Source organism: Hyaena hyaena, unplaced genomic scaffold, assembly GCF_003009895.1.
Source record: "Hyaena hyaena isolate Hyena2069 unplaced genomic scaffold, ASM300989v1 scaffold_160, whole genome shotgun sequence".
Lineage (NCBI taxonomy): Eukaryota > Metazoa > Chordata > Mammalia > Carnivora > Hyaenidae > Hyaena > Hyaena hyaena.
Window position 1 is genome coordinate 2,046,955 of NW_024080793.1, and position 18,105 is coordinate 2,065,059.

An 18,105-nucleotide genomic window follows, 5' to 3' on the forward strand; every position below is an offset into this window, starting at 1 on the left:
GCGGCGGCGGCCGGGGAGGCCCGGGAGGCCGCGGCGCGGTCACTGCGAGCCGAGCCGAGCCGCGCCGCGCCGATCGCCATCCGGCCCCGGCTCCCGCGAGCGACCCCGGCCGGCGGCTCGGCCCGGCGGGCCCGGCGGCGCCGCAGCCCATGGAGCTCGAGAACATCGTAGCGAACACGGTGCTACTCAAGGCCCGGGAAGGTGAGGCGGCCGAGAGGGCGACCGGGTGCGGGGAACGCGAGCGCGCGGCCTCTGAGCTCGGCTGGGCGCCCCAGTCTCCAGATCCCCTAGGACAGCGCGCTTCGCGCCCGGCACTCCGCGTATAGGCGAGCCCTTCCGGCCGGTAGTCCTCTGCACCTGCCCCGGGGTGCCTGGACCCAGGAAGGGGCGGGGGTCAGGCCACCGCCCTCGCGGCGGGGGGGTGAGGGGGGTGAGGGAAAGAGAGAGGAAGGAAGAGGGAAGGGTGGGACCTGGGTCCTTGGAGAGCCTCTCTGAGGCCTCCTCCAGGTGATAGGTGAGAAGATGCCCCAAGAAAGGATAGCCTACCCCACGTGCCTCAGGCCCAGACCCTGGCGCCCAGCCTGGACCCGCACATAGTTGGTGTAGGATAAAGGTCTGAAGAATGAATGAACCGAGCCACTGCAATAGCACAGCTTACCCGGTTTGGGGAAACGGCTGGTCACACATGCTACCAACATGATTGCCACTTGCTCGGTGCCTCAGAACACTGGGGACAGAGGTGAATGGGTCATGATTTTTGCCCTCAGGAAGCCCACGGTGTAGAGGGCCAAACGGGCACAGAAATAAGTGGGAGCTGAGCTTTGAAGAAAGAGAGCATGTGGGGCTGGCAGGACTATAAGTGCAAGGCCTGGCAGAGGGAGCAAGTCTGGTGAGTGTGTACTGAGCTACTCATGGCTCCCACCCCAAGTAAAACTAGGCACCTGGCCTCTGAGGGTTGTGGGGGACACAGAGGACCAGACCTGGTCCTCACTGCCTTGTGGTCAGTCTGGCCCTCACCTGTCATTATCCACCCCAGTAACATAATCATGGAACACTCTTTCTATTATGTGCCCTGTCCTGTCTTGGGTGCTGGGGACCAGCAGTGAACAAGACCCTTCTTTTTGGAACTCTAGGGCAGGGAGGTCATGACACGGTCATCTTCCACTCTTTGCTGGGCTTCCAGGCTGTAAGAGTCATCTGTTTCACTTTTCTGCTCCGTTTTACAGGTGGGAAACTGAGGTTCAGACCAGGGATTAGCTCCCAAGTCTTACGGTGAGATTGTGGTTGACCCAGGCCTAGACACAGGATGCCCCCAAAACAATCTGTAGGAAGCCCAGAAGAGCCCCCAGATGGCACAGCATCTGGTACCCCCTGCCTGCCCAGTGTGTGTTGCTCCCTGGGAGATGCTGCCTGGAAATAGGCATGGCAGGCTGGGTCCTTAGTGCCCAGAGCCTTTTTTATCTCCTGTCCTTTATCGAGTCTCGGGGCTAGGCCTTCCTCCTAGCCTCTGGGGGCATCTGCCGATTCTGTTCTGCCTCGTCATCTAGCCAGCTAGGGAGGAGGGGTGGGGAGAGGCTGGCCAGGCCTCCCTCTCTAGGGCTATAGCCACTTCAGGCCTCAGGCCTGCTGAGAGCACTGCTTTGCCTGCTAGAGAGTGTGGTACTTCCTGACAAGCTTCTTCAGGCCATGGGTGAGGTGTAGTGTGGTATGGCCAGACACGGACTGATACCTCCACTGGAGAACACTTACCCCAACCTGGTTCTGCTCCTCCCACCTGCGTGCTCTAGACAAGTCTCTTCTCTCTAAACTTTAGTAACCCTTTTTGTGGAATAGTTGGAGACAGGACCTACAAACTTAAAGAAATCCCTGTTGTCATGGAGTCCTAAACCCTGGCCCATAGACTGGCTGCACTGGAATCCCTTCATTAGCTGGCGGACAGCTTGGGGCCCGGCCTTCGCCAGTTTCCCAAGAGAGGCCCTAAGTAGTTTGGGAACCCTTGGTGTATGTATTCAGTTGACCCCTAAATCTAGATGATTGGCATGGCATGTTTGGGGTGGGAAAGGAGTGTGGGTTGTAGTCCTAGGGAGCTGGGTTTGAATCCTGCCTCTGGCACCTCCAGGCTTTGTGATCTTGGACAAATGGATTCCTTGTTTCAGGGCCTCAGTTTTCTCATGAGGGTATGCCTAGTCTGGCAGAATTGCTGTGAAGATCAAGTGGGGTAGCATTGGGGGTGTGAGCCCTTGTTAGTCCTTCATCCTTTCCTAGGCCCGCAGAGGCATAGGGAGGGGGCCAGGCTAGATTGGGGAGGAGCCCCACTGACCCTGGTGGCAGTTCCAGGACAGGATATTTGCATGTGACTCTTGCTGCTGCCTTGATGTGGCTGGGAGGAGGGGGAGGAGGAAGTAACTGGTGGGGGGAGGCCAGCGGATGGAGGGTTGGGTGAGGGACCTGTGGGGGTGGGGGAGGAGTTCCCCTTCTGCGAGGCCTTGCCCCGGGTTGGGGGTGGGGGTCTGTTGCTCATTCAGAGTGGAGCAATGGCTGTGGAGTATGCTGGGTGCAGGCCGCAGGAGAGCTGCTAGCAGGTTTCCCAATGGGTGCCCTGCAACATTTCCTCCTCCAGGCTGCTTCGGTCACAGAACCCATTGAGGGACCTAACTCTTCCCTAGAGCAGCCCCTTCCATTATGTCACCTGCCTTCAGCCAGGCCAGATGAAAACAAGGCTGAGTAAAGCAAAGGGGAAACTGAGGCCAGGCAAGGGAAAAGTGGCTGCCTGAGGTTGCCATGAGTTGTTGGAGCTGAGGGTCACCTCTTGCCACAGCCCTACTGGGTACTGGACACAGACTCTTGCAGTCTGATAATACTTCCAGAGGTGGCTTTGGATCTGAAGTATGTATGGAGAAGTTGAGGCTCATAGAGGGCAAGTGACAGGCCTAAAGTGCGAATTGGAGATTCAAACCTATGTCTATGGGGCTCCAAGACTCAGGCCCTTCTATTTTCAACCTTGTGGCCCATGGGCCACATCTGGCTAGCTCTCTAACATGTTTAACCTAATTAGCTGCAATGGGTTTTTACAAAAAATGAGAACCAGTATTTCACATGACAGTCCAGAGTCCCAGCTAAAAAGTCAGAAGAGCTGGCCATGCTGAATCCGTATTCCTGCCTGGAGGAAGGGGCATGCCCGCTCCAGTTCACCACCCTCTCCACCATTCCCTGTTGTCTCCCATCTGACCCACATTTACCCTATCTGGCTCTGTAGGCATTTGAGCTGCTACCCTGATCTCAGCAGCTACAGATAGGAGGTCAGCTAGATAAAATGAGACCAGTATCAGGGCCATAGAACCCTTTGAGTGGGCATTCTGAGCATCCAGCCACCACCTTGTTTGAGTCTCCGATAGCTCGAATTCAGGGCCAGGTAATAGGGGCCTGAAGCCTTCCTGGTGACCCAGGCTGCTCTCTGTCCTTGGCATCTCTCAGGCATGTCCCATGTGTCCTGGAATCTCTCCCTTCTGTGCTTTGACTTACATAGTTCCCACCACTGTCATGTCCTCTACTTTCTTCACCTGGGAAACTCCTACCTGCCAGGAAGCAGCTAAGGTTTCCTGGAAACCCACCCTCACCTGGTGACCTGTCCTTATCACCCCGCTTGGATCTTCCAGCCCAGGAGCCCAGGAACTCCTATCAGAAGGGCCCAGGGAACCGTGTGTGTCCTAGAGCCCAGGGAGGGCATGCTGAAACATGTGGGATGAAGGCCTGAAGTGCCTCCTAGAGCGTGCTGTGCCTGGGCTGAGCCCAGAAGGCCAGGCCTCTGGGCTGCACTGAGTGGCCAGGGGAAGCATGGTGGCAGCGGGACTTGAGATCCAGCACCTGTTTGCTCCCACAGGTGGTGGTGGGAATCGCAAGGGCAAAAGCAAGAAATGGCGACAGATGCTGCAGTTCCCCCACATCAGCCAGTGTGAAGAGCTGCGGCTCAGCCTCGGTGAGGCCTGGGTGGAGACCTGGGTGTTCTGGGGGAGCGTCTCCTGAGACCTTACCCGGGGGCAGAGGGGCAGGGTTGGGGGGTTCGGGGGAGCAGGAAGATTGAGGTGCACCACCCAACCCAGTTTCAGTTCCTGGGCTTGAGATGGGTGGAGAGCGTAGTACAAAACAGGATAGCAGGGGGTGTTTGGGGTAGGTGGGGGGAAGTAGGGCAGAGTCAAATTTGGCCAGTCGAAGAGCAGCAGAGGAAAGGAGAGTCATGCCTGGGGTTTGAGGGACAGAAGATACAGTGGAGGCTGGAGTCAGCCCACAGATTGACTGCATTAGGAGCCCCAAGCCCCAAGCCCGTGGGGGGCATCAAAACCTTGACCAGAAGAAGGGCCAGGATGCCAGTTCCTGCTTATCTTGGCTGAGGCCCCAGGTCTGTGCAGCCCCCAAGGTTGCCTAGGCCCCTCTGACAGCCTGCACGTGGGCAAGGAGTATACCATGGCTGCTTCCACCGCCTGGGAAGGAGGCTTAGCCTCGAGCTTGCCGGAAGCCACAGCTTCCTCTTGCACTTTCGCCGGGCAGGCAGCAGGTTTGGGCCTAGCCTGGGCCGGGCCGGAACCTCACAACCACACCCAAGCCCAGCACCACTGTGACGTACGTAGGTGGTGTGAACCAGAAGATAGCAGGGGGAGGTGAGGGCCCAGCTCTGGAGCCATACACCTGGCTGTGTGACCTTGAGTTAATTACTTAGTTTCTCTGGGTTTCAGAGTCCCAAGCTGTGATGGAAATAACAGTAGTGCTGACCTCAGTGTTGTGGTGAGGGTTCTGAAGGAGGTAGTGGCTTCCATACTGCAGGGCTGGAGGCTACTGTTGGGGCCCAGGGCTTGGCGGTACAGATAGGAGTGCCCTGCCAGCAGGCTCCAGGTCTAGAAACCCAGTAGCTCCTACCCCTGCTTGCAGAGCGTGACTACCACAGCCTGTGCGAGCGGCAGCCCATTGGGCGCCTGCTGTTCCGAGAGTTCTGCGCCACGAGGCCTGAGCTGACCCGCTGCATAGCCTTCTTGGATGGAGTGGTGAGCGCAGCCCAGCCCAACCCTGAGGGTGGGCAGAGGTTCCTAGGTCAAGTGTGTCCCGTTTCCCCACACCTGTTGTTCTGCCCAGGCCCCAAGCTTCTCTGCCTCCCACCCTGCAGGCTGAGTATGAAGTGACCCCTGATGAGAAGCGGAAGGCTTGTGGGCGGCGGCTAATGCAGAATTTTCTGAGCCACACGGTGAGTGAGCAGGGATGGAGAGATGACGGCAGCGGGTAGAGCTCATTGATGGGGAGAGGAATGACCACAGCCTGGGCAGAGAGTGCCCTGGAGCTTCTCTAGGTTCACCAGGCAGACCACGGGCGCGGAGCCCAGGAGGGTGGGCCAGGCAGCCTGCCAGTGGCTCTGCTTCACCCTGCCTCAAGGGTAGCGGTGGAACCGAGTTCCGCAACTGGGCCAGCTGGCACACTGCTAGCTTACAGCTGCTCCTAGCACAGGCCCAGGATATTGGCCATCTCTGCCCTGGGTGTAGGCAGCGGGCCAAGGGAGCCCCCTGCACTGACCTGTTTATTGCCCATCTCTAGGGTCCTGACCTCATCCCTGAGGTCCCCCGGCAGCTGGTGACTAATTGCTCCCAGCGGCTGGAACAGGGGCCCTGCAAAGACCTCTTCCAGGAGCTCACCCGGTAAGCCTCTCCCTGCCCATAGGCCTGGAATTTTGTCCTGAGGAGGGGATTTCCGTGGGCCCCGGGAGGCTGTGAACAGCCCAGCAGCTGGTGAAGGAGCTGAGCCTCTCACCCTGGTCCTGCACTTGCTGTGTGAGCTTGGGCAGCTTCCCTTCCCTCTCTATAGAATCTTCAGCTTTGGCATGGGTGCATGTCTCCTGCTTAGTTGGGTTAGCAAGAGGGTTGGCTGATGAGGCTGCCTTTTAGGCCAAGAATGCACATAACAGGAGGTCCCGTCCCATCCAGCAGAGAACCTAGGGTGTCAGGGGCTGATTGGTGGGCTGGGCCCTCTCAACAGGCTGACCCACGAGTACCTGAGCATGGCCCCTTTTGCCGACTACCTCGACAGCATCTACTTCAACCGTTTCCTACAGTGGAAGTGGCTGGAAAGGTGAGCTCCCTGAAGGCTGGCCCACGGTAGATCAAGGTGCTAGGGCTCTCATGGGCCCTGGGCCCCTGCTTAGCCAGCATTTGCTCCGAAATCCCTTGCCCACAGGCAGCCAGTGACCAAAAACACCTTCAGGCAGTATCGAGTCCTGGGCAAAGGAGGCTTTGGTGAGGTAAGTGGCTAGGCCAGAGCCCCTGATGGAGTGGGGAGGAGGGGTATGGTGGGCCCTGGACCAGCCCCCCCTCCCCGAGCTCCAGTAGCCCCAGGAAGGACACAGCTGGTCCCTACTTGCCCATCTACCTTGGCTACAGGTGTGTGCCTGCCAGGTGCGGGCAACAGGCAAGATGTACGCTTGCAAGAAGCTGGAGAAGAAGCGGATCAAGAAGAGGAAAGGGGAGGCCATGGCACTGAATGAGAAGCAGATCCTGGAGAAAGTGAACAGTAGGTTTGTAGTAAGTACAGACAGGAGACCCCTCCCTTCCCCCTGGCCATGCACTTGCCCTGCCCTCCCCACTCACCAGGCTAGGTCCCTTCCTGTCCTGCCCTGTCCCCACCCTCGGAGATGCCTGGGAAGGGCGGGTTTGGGGTGTTGACACCAGGCCTGGAGAGCAGGCTGGGCCCCAAGGAGTGGCACTGAGAAGGATTTTTTTGGGCGGCTGGCGCCAGCCCTGCCACTGGGTGGCCCATGGCCCCTGCTTGAAGGCATGGTTCCCTTCGGCCACAGGTGAGCTTGGCCTATGCCTATGAGACCAAGGACGCACTGTGCCTGGTGCTGACGCTGATGAACGGAGGTGACCTCAAGTTCCACATTTACCACATGGGCCAGGCTGGCTTCCCCGAGGAGCGGGCTGTCTTCTATGCTGCGGAGATCTGCTGCGGCCTGGAGGACTTGCACCGGGAGCGCATCGTGTACAGGTGCTGGGCTTCAGCCCTCCTCGCCAGGGGCTGCCGTTGGGCATGGGTGGAGGCCGCAGAGGATGTGTTGGTCTACAGGGCCTGTTGTCGTGAGCATGAGCCAGTTTGAGCCCTCCCGAGCCTGGGCTTGGGGCTCCACACTTGCTCATGCCAGGTGGACTCGAGAATCTCTGGGTCTGGCTCACTCCTGTGAATTCTGGTGTTCTCATCCCTCTCTGGGCCAGTTAGCTCCCTGCCGTAAAGTGCACACAGCCTGGCATGCAGGCTTGGCAGTGGGGAGCTCTGCCTGTTGTTACTGGCAGTGATTTCATTTGAACCTCATAACAGCCTCATGAGGGGACAGATGAGTAACCCCATTTGAGAGGAAAGGCAGAGTTAGCCACCAGAGTGGGGGGAGGGCGGGACCCCCCCTTAACACTAGTGGTGAGCAAGGCTACTGGTGCTGTGTCCCACCCCCGCCCCCACCTTCCCCACCCCCTCCCCCACAGTGGGAGCTGCTCTCCACTTGCCTTGGGATTCCCAGGAAGGAGTCCTGGCTGGGTATATCCTTCAGCTGCTCTCTCAAGTCAGAGCTGCTGTGAGTGAGGGCTGGGCTCTCTCTCACCCTGGAATTAAATGGCTCCTGCACCTTGCTGCACATTCCATCCCAGGAGACAAGTGAGCCAGGACGGGGTGGTGTGCCATCTGGCTCCTTGACAAACCGAACAACATCTGACCCTGCCTTTCTCTCCCCACAGGGACCTAAAGCCAGAGAACATCCTACTGGATGACCATGGTGGGTAGGCGGTGTGGGGGGGCACAGCGGTGGAGTGCAGTGGAGTGGGGCAGGGTCTGGCCCATCTGTTTAATGGCCCCCCCCCCCCCACTCATCCACCCACATTCAGGTCACATCCGCATCTCTGACCTGGGGCTGGCTGTGCACGTGCCAGAAGGCCAGACCATCAAGGGTCGTGTGGGCACTGTGGGCTACATGGGTGAGTCTCCCTCTGCCCTGGCCCCTCCCTCCTGGGTCCTCTTGCTGTCCTGGGCTGGGTCCCACCACTTCTGTTTGGGAGTCTTCTGTGTCTCAGGGAGTAGAAAGAGCTGATATCCCCATCTTAGAAATAAAGAGACCGAGACTCAGCCAGGGCCCCACACACCTGCGAATCCACATCACGCATTGCCCAAATACTTAGCCCCTACTATTGGCTGGGCCTGCAGGTGACTACGACAGAAGGGTGAGAAGTCCTCCCCCTGATCTGCCCAGGGTCAGGGAGGGAGTGCCCATCTGTGGTATGGGCCAAGATGCGGCCCTAGTATTCCCCTTGGGGACCATGTGACACAGCAGATAGAGCCCCAGTTACAGGCCCCACGTCTTACTTGTGTGTCCTTGGGTCACATACTGCTTCTTCCAGGTCAGTTTGCCCAACCATAAAGTAATCATGGCTCCCAGAGTTGCTTTTAGGTGAAAAGCAGTAGGAGAGGCAAAAATCCCCATGTGCCCACCCTGGCAGGCAGTAGGTACGCAGCAGAGGAGTTTCTTCTTACTTCTGTCTGATATTAAATCCACAGGTTGCAAACTGGTAACCACACAGGCCTAATATAGCCTGCATTTGTGTTTAAGTCAAATTGTTTTTAAAACAATTTGAGGGGCGCCTGGAGGGGCTCAGTCATTTAAGAATCTGACTCTTGATTTTGGCTCAGGTCGTGATCTCACAGTTTGTGGGTTCAAGCCCCGTATCAGGCTCTATGCTGCCAGTGCAGAGCTTGCTTGGGATTCTCTCTCTCCCTCTCTCTGCCCCTCCCCTCCTCATGCTCTGTTTCCCTCTCTCAAAATAAATAAACATGGGGAAAAAATAAAACAATTTGAATTGGTTGCCAACATTTGATAGGCCAGACAGCTTCCCATTAAAAATATGTATTTCTGACTTCTCTTGAAAAATCAGAAGACCTGGCCCCTTACAGGGCCACATTTGATGGGGCATGTGGTGTCCTACTTGATGAGGTCCCCCCAGGCTGCTGGTAGTGCCTGCCTGGTGGGCAGAGGTTTGAGCTGATGCCCCACTTGATGTGTGCTGGGCATTCCCAGGGCCCCCCCAGGGCTTGGTTTCTGCCTCCTGCCCAGCCTTAACTCCCATTACACCCTGCCCAGCTCCGGAGGTGGTAAAGAACGAACGGTACACATTCAGCCCAGACTGGTGGGCACTAGGCTGCCTCCTATACGAGATGATCGCAGGCCAGTCACCCTTCCAGCAGAGGAAAAAGAAAATCAAGCGAGAGGAGGTGGAACGGTTGGTGAAGGAGGTGCCTGAAGAATACTCAGAGCACTTTTCCCCACAGGCCCGCTCGCTCTGCTCCCAGGTATGGCAAGCCAGCAGGAGGCCAAGGGGCCAGGGCTGGGGCTGGGGGCACCAGGCACCTCTCCGAAGCCCCTTCTGACTGCCTCTATCCTGCCACAGCTCCTGTGCAAGGACCCTGCTGAGCGCCTGGGGTGTCGTGGAGGCGGTGCCCGTGAGGTGAAGGAACACCCTCTCTTCAAAAAGCTGAACTTTAAGCGACTGGGAGCCGGCATGCTAGAGCCACCCTTCAAGCCTGATGTGAGTGCTGTCTGCTCCTGCTGAGGGTAGGGCCAAGACTGGGTGGGGGCTCGGGCCCGGGGCTCTTAGAGGAGCCATCAGGCCACCTTCAGTGCAAGTGTCAGACAACCCAACTCAGATGGCTTGGCCAACAAAACAGTTCATCAGACTCACACAAATGAAAGCCCCACGACAGATCTCACTGTTGGCACACCTGGGTCTAGGGCTGCAACAACCCTGCAGGAATTCTCTCTTCCTGTCCCTCTCCACTGTCCAGGCCAGTATGCAGCCTTTACTCTCCGACTTCTCTTGCTAGGGTGCAGCAGTGGTGGACACATCCTACCAGCTCAGCCAGCTCGGTAGACAGAGTGTACCTCTTGCCCAGTCATTTCAAAAGAAGTCCTGAAAGGGGAAAAAAAAAGTAACCCTAAGGCTAGTGCTTATTGCCACGGATTGCTCAGAGGCCCATCAGTGACTACGCTTGGATCACTTGCCCACCTGTACCACTGCCAGTCAGGGAGGTCAGTTTCCCAAAGGAAAACCAAGATGCCATTGCCAGCGGGGGTAAGGGCTTTTGAGCTGGGTGAATAGTGGCTGCCCACTACACCTGGCAGCACTGACTTCTCCCTTGTAGAGTCCTACCCACTTACTAGCATCTCAGTGGGTCAGGCATTCTATGGGCAGAAACATCCTTGAATCATCATATTTCAAGGGGAAGAAACCCAACTGAAACTTAGTTATGTCCAGCAAGGAGCTTATTGATTTGTTTGGCTAGAGAGCCTCAGAGTAGGGCCAACATCAGGATTTCATGCAGTGTGGCCAAGACTTCATCTCTTGGCTGTGCTTCAACCTGTTGATCCTCCTCCCACTGAATTCAGGCTTCTCTGTATAAAGTCCCAGGGAAGGTTGTCATTGGCCAAGACTAGGTTATGTACTTGCCCTGCTCTCTTACGTAAGAGGACTGGGTCCTCTGATTGACAGTTCACCAGGAACACTGAGGAGTCAGGAAGGAGATTGGGCAGGCCAGGTTGGTGACTGTCAGCCGCATTGGTGATCATTTATTCCAAATATCTGAATGCCCATACGCTCTAGACCTCAGAGACCATGAGGTCAACAGGACCCAGTTATGCCTTCATGTTGTAGTGGGAAGCACATCAAAATAAAGCAATAAGTGAAAAAGGAGTATCAGGTAATGTGAAGTGCAATGGAAAAAAAGAAATCAGGCTAAGAAGACAATAAGGAATGATTAGGAGTGGGAGTATTTTTAGACAGGGTGGTCTCTGAGGAGCTGATGGTTAAGCAGAAGCTTAAAATATGGGAAGGAGAGAGCTGTGCCACGTTTTGGGGTATGAGCATTTCAGGGAGAAGGAGCAGCAGAGAGAGAGAGAGAGAGAGAGAAAGAGAGAGCAGTGAAGAGGTCAGTGTGGCTGAAGTGAGCATGGGCTGGGAAAGGCGTGTGGTCTTATTCTAAGTGTGACGGGGGGCCTTTGGAGAATGTTGAGCAGACATGTGAGGTGTGGGGGTGGGCCTAGAGGAGGTGAGTAGAAGGCGGAGGCCAACTAGGGGGCTGCAGCTTATGAATGATTGTGTTTTGTGGGCCTCACAGACCCTGGGCTGTGGGCCTTGCTGTGAGCAATTTAACTGAGAGCAGCCTGCCTCGGGGCTGGCCCTGACGCTCCGCTTCTGGTGCACATCGTCTCATTTAACCTGGAAGTCATCCCACCATGCCTGGGTCTTTTATTCAGAGTTAGAAAATCAGTGGCCTGGAATTCAGCTCTTTAGAAGCAACAGATGAGAAGCAAGTTTGATGATGATATCATTTCTAATAGATTTATTGAGATTTAATTCACATAATTTATAATTCATTCATTTAAAGTATGTAATTAAATGGATTTTAGCATATTGAGAGTTGTGCAGCCATCACCATAATCCATTTTAGAACATCTTCATCACCCCTTTCCCCCCCACCCAACAAAAACCCCATGCCTACTAGCAGTCATTCCCCATTTTCCTCTCCCTGGCAACCACTAATCTATTTTCTGTCTCTACATATTTTCCTGTTGTGGAAATTTCATGCAAATGGCATTATACAATATGTGGTCCTTAGTGACTGGCTTCTTTCACTTAGCATATTTTCAAGGTTCATACTGATGACGTAGCCTGTATCAGTACTTTGTTCCTTTTTTATTACTGAATAACACTCCATTTCATGAATAGGCCACATCTTGTTTTTTTATCAGTTGATGGGCATTAGGGTTGTTTCTACTTTGGACTATTATGAATTGCTGGCTAATATGATAACATTACATTTAACCTTTTGGGGAACTTCCAGATTATATTCCAAAGCAGCTGTACCATTTTACATTATGATGTTTTTTGTTTGTTTGTTTGTTTGTTTTGATTTATTTTGAGAGAGGGCGTGAGTGAGTGAGGGGCAGAGAGAGAGGGGGAGAGAGAATCCCATGCAGCCTCTACACTATCAGCACCAAGCCCTAGGCGGGGCTCGAGCTCACCAACAATGAGATCATAAACCTGAGCCAAAGTCAGATGCTTAACCAACTGAGCCACCCAGGTGCCCCACATTATGTTTTAATTGACATTCTTAATAGTAGGATTTAGAGAATAACATGAAGATGAAAAAGACCGTGGCCTTCTGGAGTGAGGTGAGCTTCCAGCAGGAGCTCCAGGGGTGGGAGGAGTCGGGAGGACTAATCCTCTGGTTGGCCATGAACCTTGAGGTGATGGAGCAGGCCATTGGACATCCTGGGACAGAGGACCTATTAGCTCCAGGCCCTGTGTGGGGATGCTCAGCTGAAAGGACCAGCTAAGATTCTGCCTGCAGCACGTCACCAGTTGTACCCCCAGACAGCTGTGTGGGGGTGGGGGGGTTGCCTGTCGCTGATTCCCCAGGGCACTGTGGGGGCTGGTTGGCTGCAGCAGGTCAGCTGCCATCGACTAGGAAAGGCAATGGTCTTTCAGCCTCATCAGCTGAAAGCAGTGAGGAGTAATGATTCCCAGTTTATAGAGGAGAAATGGAAGTGCATGGAGTATCTAGTTTCTGACCCCAAATCAGAGAGGGCTGCAAGAGTCCAGGCACAACCAGGCCAAGGCTGGAGTGATTTTCAGGGTGGAGCTTTCCGCGTGCATGTAGGTGGGCAGGTGTGCATGTGTGCATGCCCTACTTCTGACTGCTACTTCTGTCCCCAACAGCCCCAGGCCATTTATTGCAAGGATGTTCTGGACATTGAACAATTCTCCACAGTTAAGGGTGTGGAGCTGGAGCCCACTGACCAGGACTTCTACCAGAAGTTTGCCACGGGCAGCGTGCCCATCCCCTGGCAGAATGAGGTAAGAGTCTGCCCAGCTGGTGGTCTGAGCCCCCGAGGAGCAGCCCTGGAGGCTGCTCGCACAGCTGCCTGTTCTTTGGCAGATGGTGGAGACAGAGTGCTTCCAGGAGCTGAATGTCTTTGGGCTAGATGGCTCAGTTCCCCCAGACCTGGACTGGAAGGGCCAGCCACCTGCACCCCCCAAGAAAGGACTGCTGCAGAGACTCTTCAGCCGCCAGGTAACCCCCAGCAGTGTCCTATCTTGGCCCCCCGCTTGACTCCAGGGGACGGTGGGTGGGAGGCAGAGCCGGTGCCCGCATGTGCTGGGAGTGGGCATCCTCCAGCCGTGCAAGGGGTGCCCAGGGTCTCTGGCCTCATTCCCGCCTGTCCCCTATCCCTGGCTGGGCTCACGGCCTCTTTTCTCTTTCCAGAGGTGAGCAGTGTGGGCTCCCCGTGGGTTGGCCTTGCTGCCCAGCCTTGGGGAGCCACGGGCAGCCCTTCCATGGCAGAGGCGAGATGTGGGCGAAAGAAGTCTGGTGCCCGCTCCCCCCCCCCACTACTTCATTCCCCGCACCCTGGCACCTTCAAGCTGCTAGCCTTGCTTAGCCATCTGTCTCCCCATGCCCTGCCTCCACCAGCTCCAGGGGAGAGGGTCTGGACAGGGTCTTGCTCTGGCAGAGCCTGACATCCACCTGGACCCTCTTACTTCAGCCTGCTGCGAGCAGCCTCTGCACTGATGTCCACACATGTCTGGCCTGAGCTGCTGTTCTAGGCCCTTCATGGGGATCCCCACCCCCACCCCAGAGCATGGCTCCAGGCAAGTCCTGGCAGGGCCCACCTGGGTGATGGCACTGGTAGCTAATGGCACTCGCTCTGCGTCTCTCCCTCCGTGTCTTCCCCATCCCTCCAGGATTGCTGTGGGAACTGCAGCGACAGTGAGGAAGAGCTCCCCACCCGCCTCGAGCTCCCCACCCGCCTCTAGCCCCGAGCCTGAGGCCCCTACCGGTGGTTGGCGGTAGCAGCTACTCTGAGCGCTGTTTACAGTTTTGCACAGTGGTCTTCCCCATTGTCCACTCAAGTTGTGGCCTGGGGAACACAGCCGGAGCTGTCCCCAGTGTCCTCTGCCCCTCAGCCTCTGGTGTGGCTGAGTTCGGCAAGGCCTGGGCTGTCCCTGGGACAAAGGTGCGTCCCTTCAGCTCTTGTCCATGGAGCTCGGGGCTTTCTGTATTTATGTATTTGTACGAATGTATATAGCAACCAGAGCGTTCTTAAGACCTACCCTGGAGCTGGCAGAAGGGCCACTGCCAAACTCAAGGCTCCTTGGGCCCAGCTCGGACAGGCCGAGGCTGGGCCAGGCAAGGCCCCTGAGCCCCCAGCACTGTGCTCGCCACCGCCGACCTCCGAGTGAGACTCCTGCCTGCCTCTGCTGCCCCGGGCTCAGGGCCATCACCTCTGGGGTCCGATGCTGACCCTCTTCAGCACTTGTCAAGGCTGGATCTGGGGCCTCTGTATCTCCTAGGCCTGTGCCAAAGTGTGACCAGAGACTGGGCTGACCCTGGGACCCATCAGTCCACTGCCCAGGCTGTCCCAGATGGGTCTGCCTCTGCCTTCCAGCTCCCAGGGCGCCTTGTCCCTCATGCTGGGCCCTGTCCTGAAGACACCTCTTGCAGAAATGCCCCCAGCCCAGGCCATGGGAAGTGGGAGGGGGTTGTCCCTAGTCAACTCTCAAACATTCCAGACTTCCCCTCTTAACAATAGACACATGTGCCCAGCAATAATCCATCCCTCCCTGTGTGTGCCTGTGGGGTGTGTGTGTGAGCGCAAGTGTGTGCGTATGTGTGAAGTGGGTAGGCTGAGGTGTGTACCCCAGGCCCCGGTTCTGGTCCTTCCCAGATTGTGATGGCCATCCTGGTCCCAGTGTTAGGGTAGCATGGGATTACAGGGTCCTGGTTTTTCCATATTTAAAGCCAATTTTTATTACTCATTTTGTCCAATGTAAGCTGCCACGTGTCTCTGAGTGAATACAGTCGAGCACAAACCTGGCCAGCTGCCCTGCCTGCCTCTTTTCTTGCTCCTGGTGTTCCAGGGGTCTTCCTGCTTCCCTTGCCCTGCTGGAAGTGGGAAGGGATCAGAGGTGGGCCTGGTCCCCAATGCCCTTCCAACAACCTCTGCACCCTAATTCCCCACCCACCCACCCACCCAGCTGATCTTGGAGTAGCCTCTCCAGGCAGCCAGGACTTGGTGGCCTTTGGGCTCACCCAGTGGGTTCTCAGCTTCCTAGATGGGATGAGGCCTGAGGGAAGAAGCCTAGGGTTCCCACTAGGGTGTGAGTCTAGCTCTACTTATACTGGAGAGGCAGGCTCAGCTGGCAGAGTCCCTTCCAAGGCCAAGGTGATCTGGCCACCAGTTGTGGGCTTGGAGTAGCCTGGGAGAAAGGTGGAAGCTGCTGTTAGAAACATCTACCCACTCTGTCTTACCTGGACACCTGTTGTATGCTCAGCCTAGGGCTGGTACATTAGAGCCATCTCTCCAGAGCCATCTCTCCACCCAGGAATCCGGAAATGTGCCTGAGCAGAGCTGAGACAGTGGTGATGCTGGAAGTCAGGCTGTGCAGGAGTTGGTAGAGATCAGCCATGAGGACATCAGGGAGGGTTCTCTGAAAATAGATGAGCCAGGCTTTAAAGGAGACTTACTCACCTGGACACAGGGATTGGGGGAACATTCCAGAGCATTCCATCTATGCAAAAACAGGGATGAGAGTCTGTTGACAAGTCTGTCCCAGACTTCATAAGCCTGTTGCTGCACCATAGTCCCATGCCCAATGCCCCCAGCCCCCCAAGGATGCTCTGTAAGCACAGTAAGGGTTTGTTCCTTGCCTCTAGGGTGGGTACTAGTGCTATGAGCCACAAGAGCTTTGCAGTTGGACAGTTCTGGGTTCAAGTGTTGTCAGGCCACTTTTCAAGCTAGCTTTGCATAGGCCCTTCCCTTGTCTAGAAAGGTGGGTGTGATACCCATCACCTCATAGGGCAGCTATGAGAATCCATTAAAGCAGCCAGTCCCCTCTGAGGCCCTGGGTCACTGGTGGGACTCTTGCCTATTAGGAGAGTGGGTGCTGGGTGCCAGGTTAACAGCTCTCTCAGGGGCAGCCAGAAGGCTCTAAGCACTGATTAAGCAGAAGGGGCCTCTGGTGGTGGCCCAGCTCTTGGTAGTGGGTGGAACGTGTGTTGCTGCTTCTTGAGGGAAACTGGAGAGGACCTTGCCAAGGTCTTCCAGCTGGTTAATGGCTGCTGCAGGATGGTGACGGAGCCAGCTGAAAATGAAGCTGCGTCCTACCCATAAGGTGTGAGGTTGGGGCCCAACATGCATTTGCCCTTCTGTCTTGGTGGGAGGGTAGTTAGGTGTCTGCACAGAGGACAAAACCCAGCCCTGAGCAGGTGTGCAAGGGTGAGTGGGTGCCAGGTGGACCAGTAGGTCCCCAGGGCACCTCTGCCTGTGGGTAGGTCACAACCTCCCACCAGGGACTTCCCATGATCCCCCTTCCATGGTAGGGACCCAGGGAACTTGTTGGCTTCAGTTCAGCTCATCTTAAAGCTCTTAGCACAGTGAGTTCCTTGGCAGTGGAAACTACCAGAATTCACTTCCCAACAAGCCTTTCTTAAGTCCATCTCTCCACCCAGCTCTATGGTGGGAGTTGGCGACCCAGATGGAGACAAGGCCCCCCACCAATTTGGAGTTCGGTAGACAGAAATGGGAACAGTTAAGACTCAGTGTGGTCAGTACTGTGGCAGGGATGATTCTAGAGCTGGTGGGGCTGGGACTGCTGAGGGGCTGGGGGCCAACACCAGGCAGGGAGGCCCATTGGCCACAAAAGTGTCTGAATTAGTGTCCTCCAGGATTCAGAACCAGGTAGACCTGAGTGGGGGAGCCAGATGGATGGTCTAGGGCCTCTAGTGGTTTAGGATGGCTTGGAGTGGGGTGAGTGATGGGTGTGTGATGGGTGAAAGAAGGGAGCAAATGGAGCCAAGTCAGTACTACGCTGGGCTTTGAAAGCCATGTAAATAAAAGATGTGGGGCCCTTGTCTAGAAGGCCGGTGAGTCCCTGAAAGGTTTTAACTGGTTTTGTCAGGGTGTCTGCTTAGCATGTGCAAAAGCACTCCATGTTTATGTTGGGGGGGGGTCTCTTGTCTCAATCCATGTGGTTTAGATGGGGCTGGGTTTGCACCCCCTGTGTACACAGACCTAGAGTGCGGGACCCAGCAAGCAACAGAACTGTCCTCCAACTAACTCAGAGTGTTCAAAAGGATATGGAGGGATGTGATAAAAGAACCAGAACTGGAGCACCTCCAGGGTCTTAGTCACAGACCCCATTCTCATCAGGGTATGACCCCCAGAAGCAAGATGCTACAGCCATGTTTATGTCTGCATCACTGATCCTGACTGCAAACCCAAGGAGCCCAAATGGCCCAGCTGGAAATCTGCTCACTGTACACTGGGGGAGCAGGGCATTTGGGTTCACAGGCCTAGCATGATGGCACACAAGGGGTGCAATGAGTTCCCTTGATGAAACAGGGTGCTTGTAACCAAAGAAAAGGAAACATACTGGGTAGCTGAACATATATCCCTCCAACTGGATTGGTTCACTGATGGACACTAAGCCAAATTGAGTCCAAAAAGAGTTTTGGGGGCTGGCTAGAATTACTGGGAAAGAATTGAGGTTCTCTTCTCTGGGGTTGGGTGGCAGGATATAAACCTAGATCCGGCGTGTTATCCTTGCCACCACTTGAGAATTTTCAAGAATGATACAAACAGAAGAAAGCAGAGTGGAGAGAACAGATACATGTCTGATACCATTATTGGGACACCTGGAGCCAACTGAGATCACGGCTAAAATCTACCTCTGGACTCCCCAGTTACAGGAGTCAAACACCTTTGCGTCCAAGCCTGTTTGTTTTGGGATTCTGTCACTTGCAAACCAAAATGTCCCAGCTGGTATGGTGGTGGAGGGTCTTTTCTTCCTTCCTTCCCTCCCTCCCTCCCTCCCTCCCTCCCTCCCTCCCTCCCTCCTTCCTTCCTTCCTTCCTTCCTTCCTTCCTTCCTTCCTTCCTTCCTTCCTTCCTTCCTCCCTTCCTCCCTCCCTTCCTCCCTCCCTCCCTCCCTTGTTTTTGAGAGAGAGTGAGAACAGGGGAGGGATAGAAAGAGGAGAG

The 18,105-nt window shown here is 55.7% G+C and overlaps 1 protein-coding gene and 1 long non-coding RNA gene across 5 annotated transcripts in view; one reads left to right on the top strand and one right to left on the bottom strand.

Annotated features, from left to right (window-relative positions):
* On the top strand, positions 1-14,943 carry GRK6 (G protein-coupled receptor kinase 6). The gene is made up of 16 exons (XM_039239725.1): positions 1-201; positions 3,881-3,976; positions 4,924-5,036; positions 5,156-5,233; positions 5,578-5,678; positions 6,016-6,108; positions 6,214-6,277; positions 6,417-6,557; positions 6,830-7,020; positions 7,758-7,795; positions 7,905-7,994; positions 9,152-9,360; positions 9,459-9,596; positions 12,786-12,923; positions 13,006-13,140; positions 13,812-14,943. The coding sequence occupies exons 1-16, from the start codon at positions 150-152 to the stop codon at positions 13,881-13,883; spliced, it is 1,749 nt and encodes a 582-aa protein (XP_039095656.1). The 5' UTR covers positions 1-149; the 3' UTR covers positions 13,884-14,943.
* The window catches only part of LOC120236761, a 10,164-nt gene continuing 1,978 nt past the window's right edge, over positions 9,920-18,105 (bottom strand). For 3 of the 4 annotated variants that reach the window (XR_005529765.1, XR_005529762.1, XR_005529764.1), the window contains exons 2-3: positions 15,379-15,557; positions 14,862-15,012 (exon numbers count right to left, since the gene is read on the bottom strand). This is a non-coding gene — a long non-coding RNA (uncharacterized LOC120236761). Of the gene's footprint in view, positions 9,978-14,861; positions 15,013-15,378; positions 15,558-18,105 lie in introns of those variants that run through there. The other variant, XR_005529763.1, reaches the window with a different exon arrangement.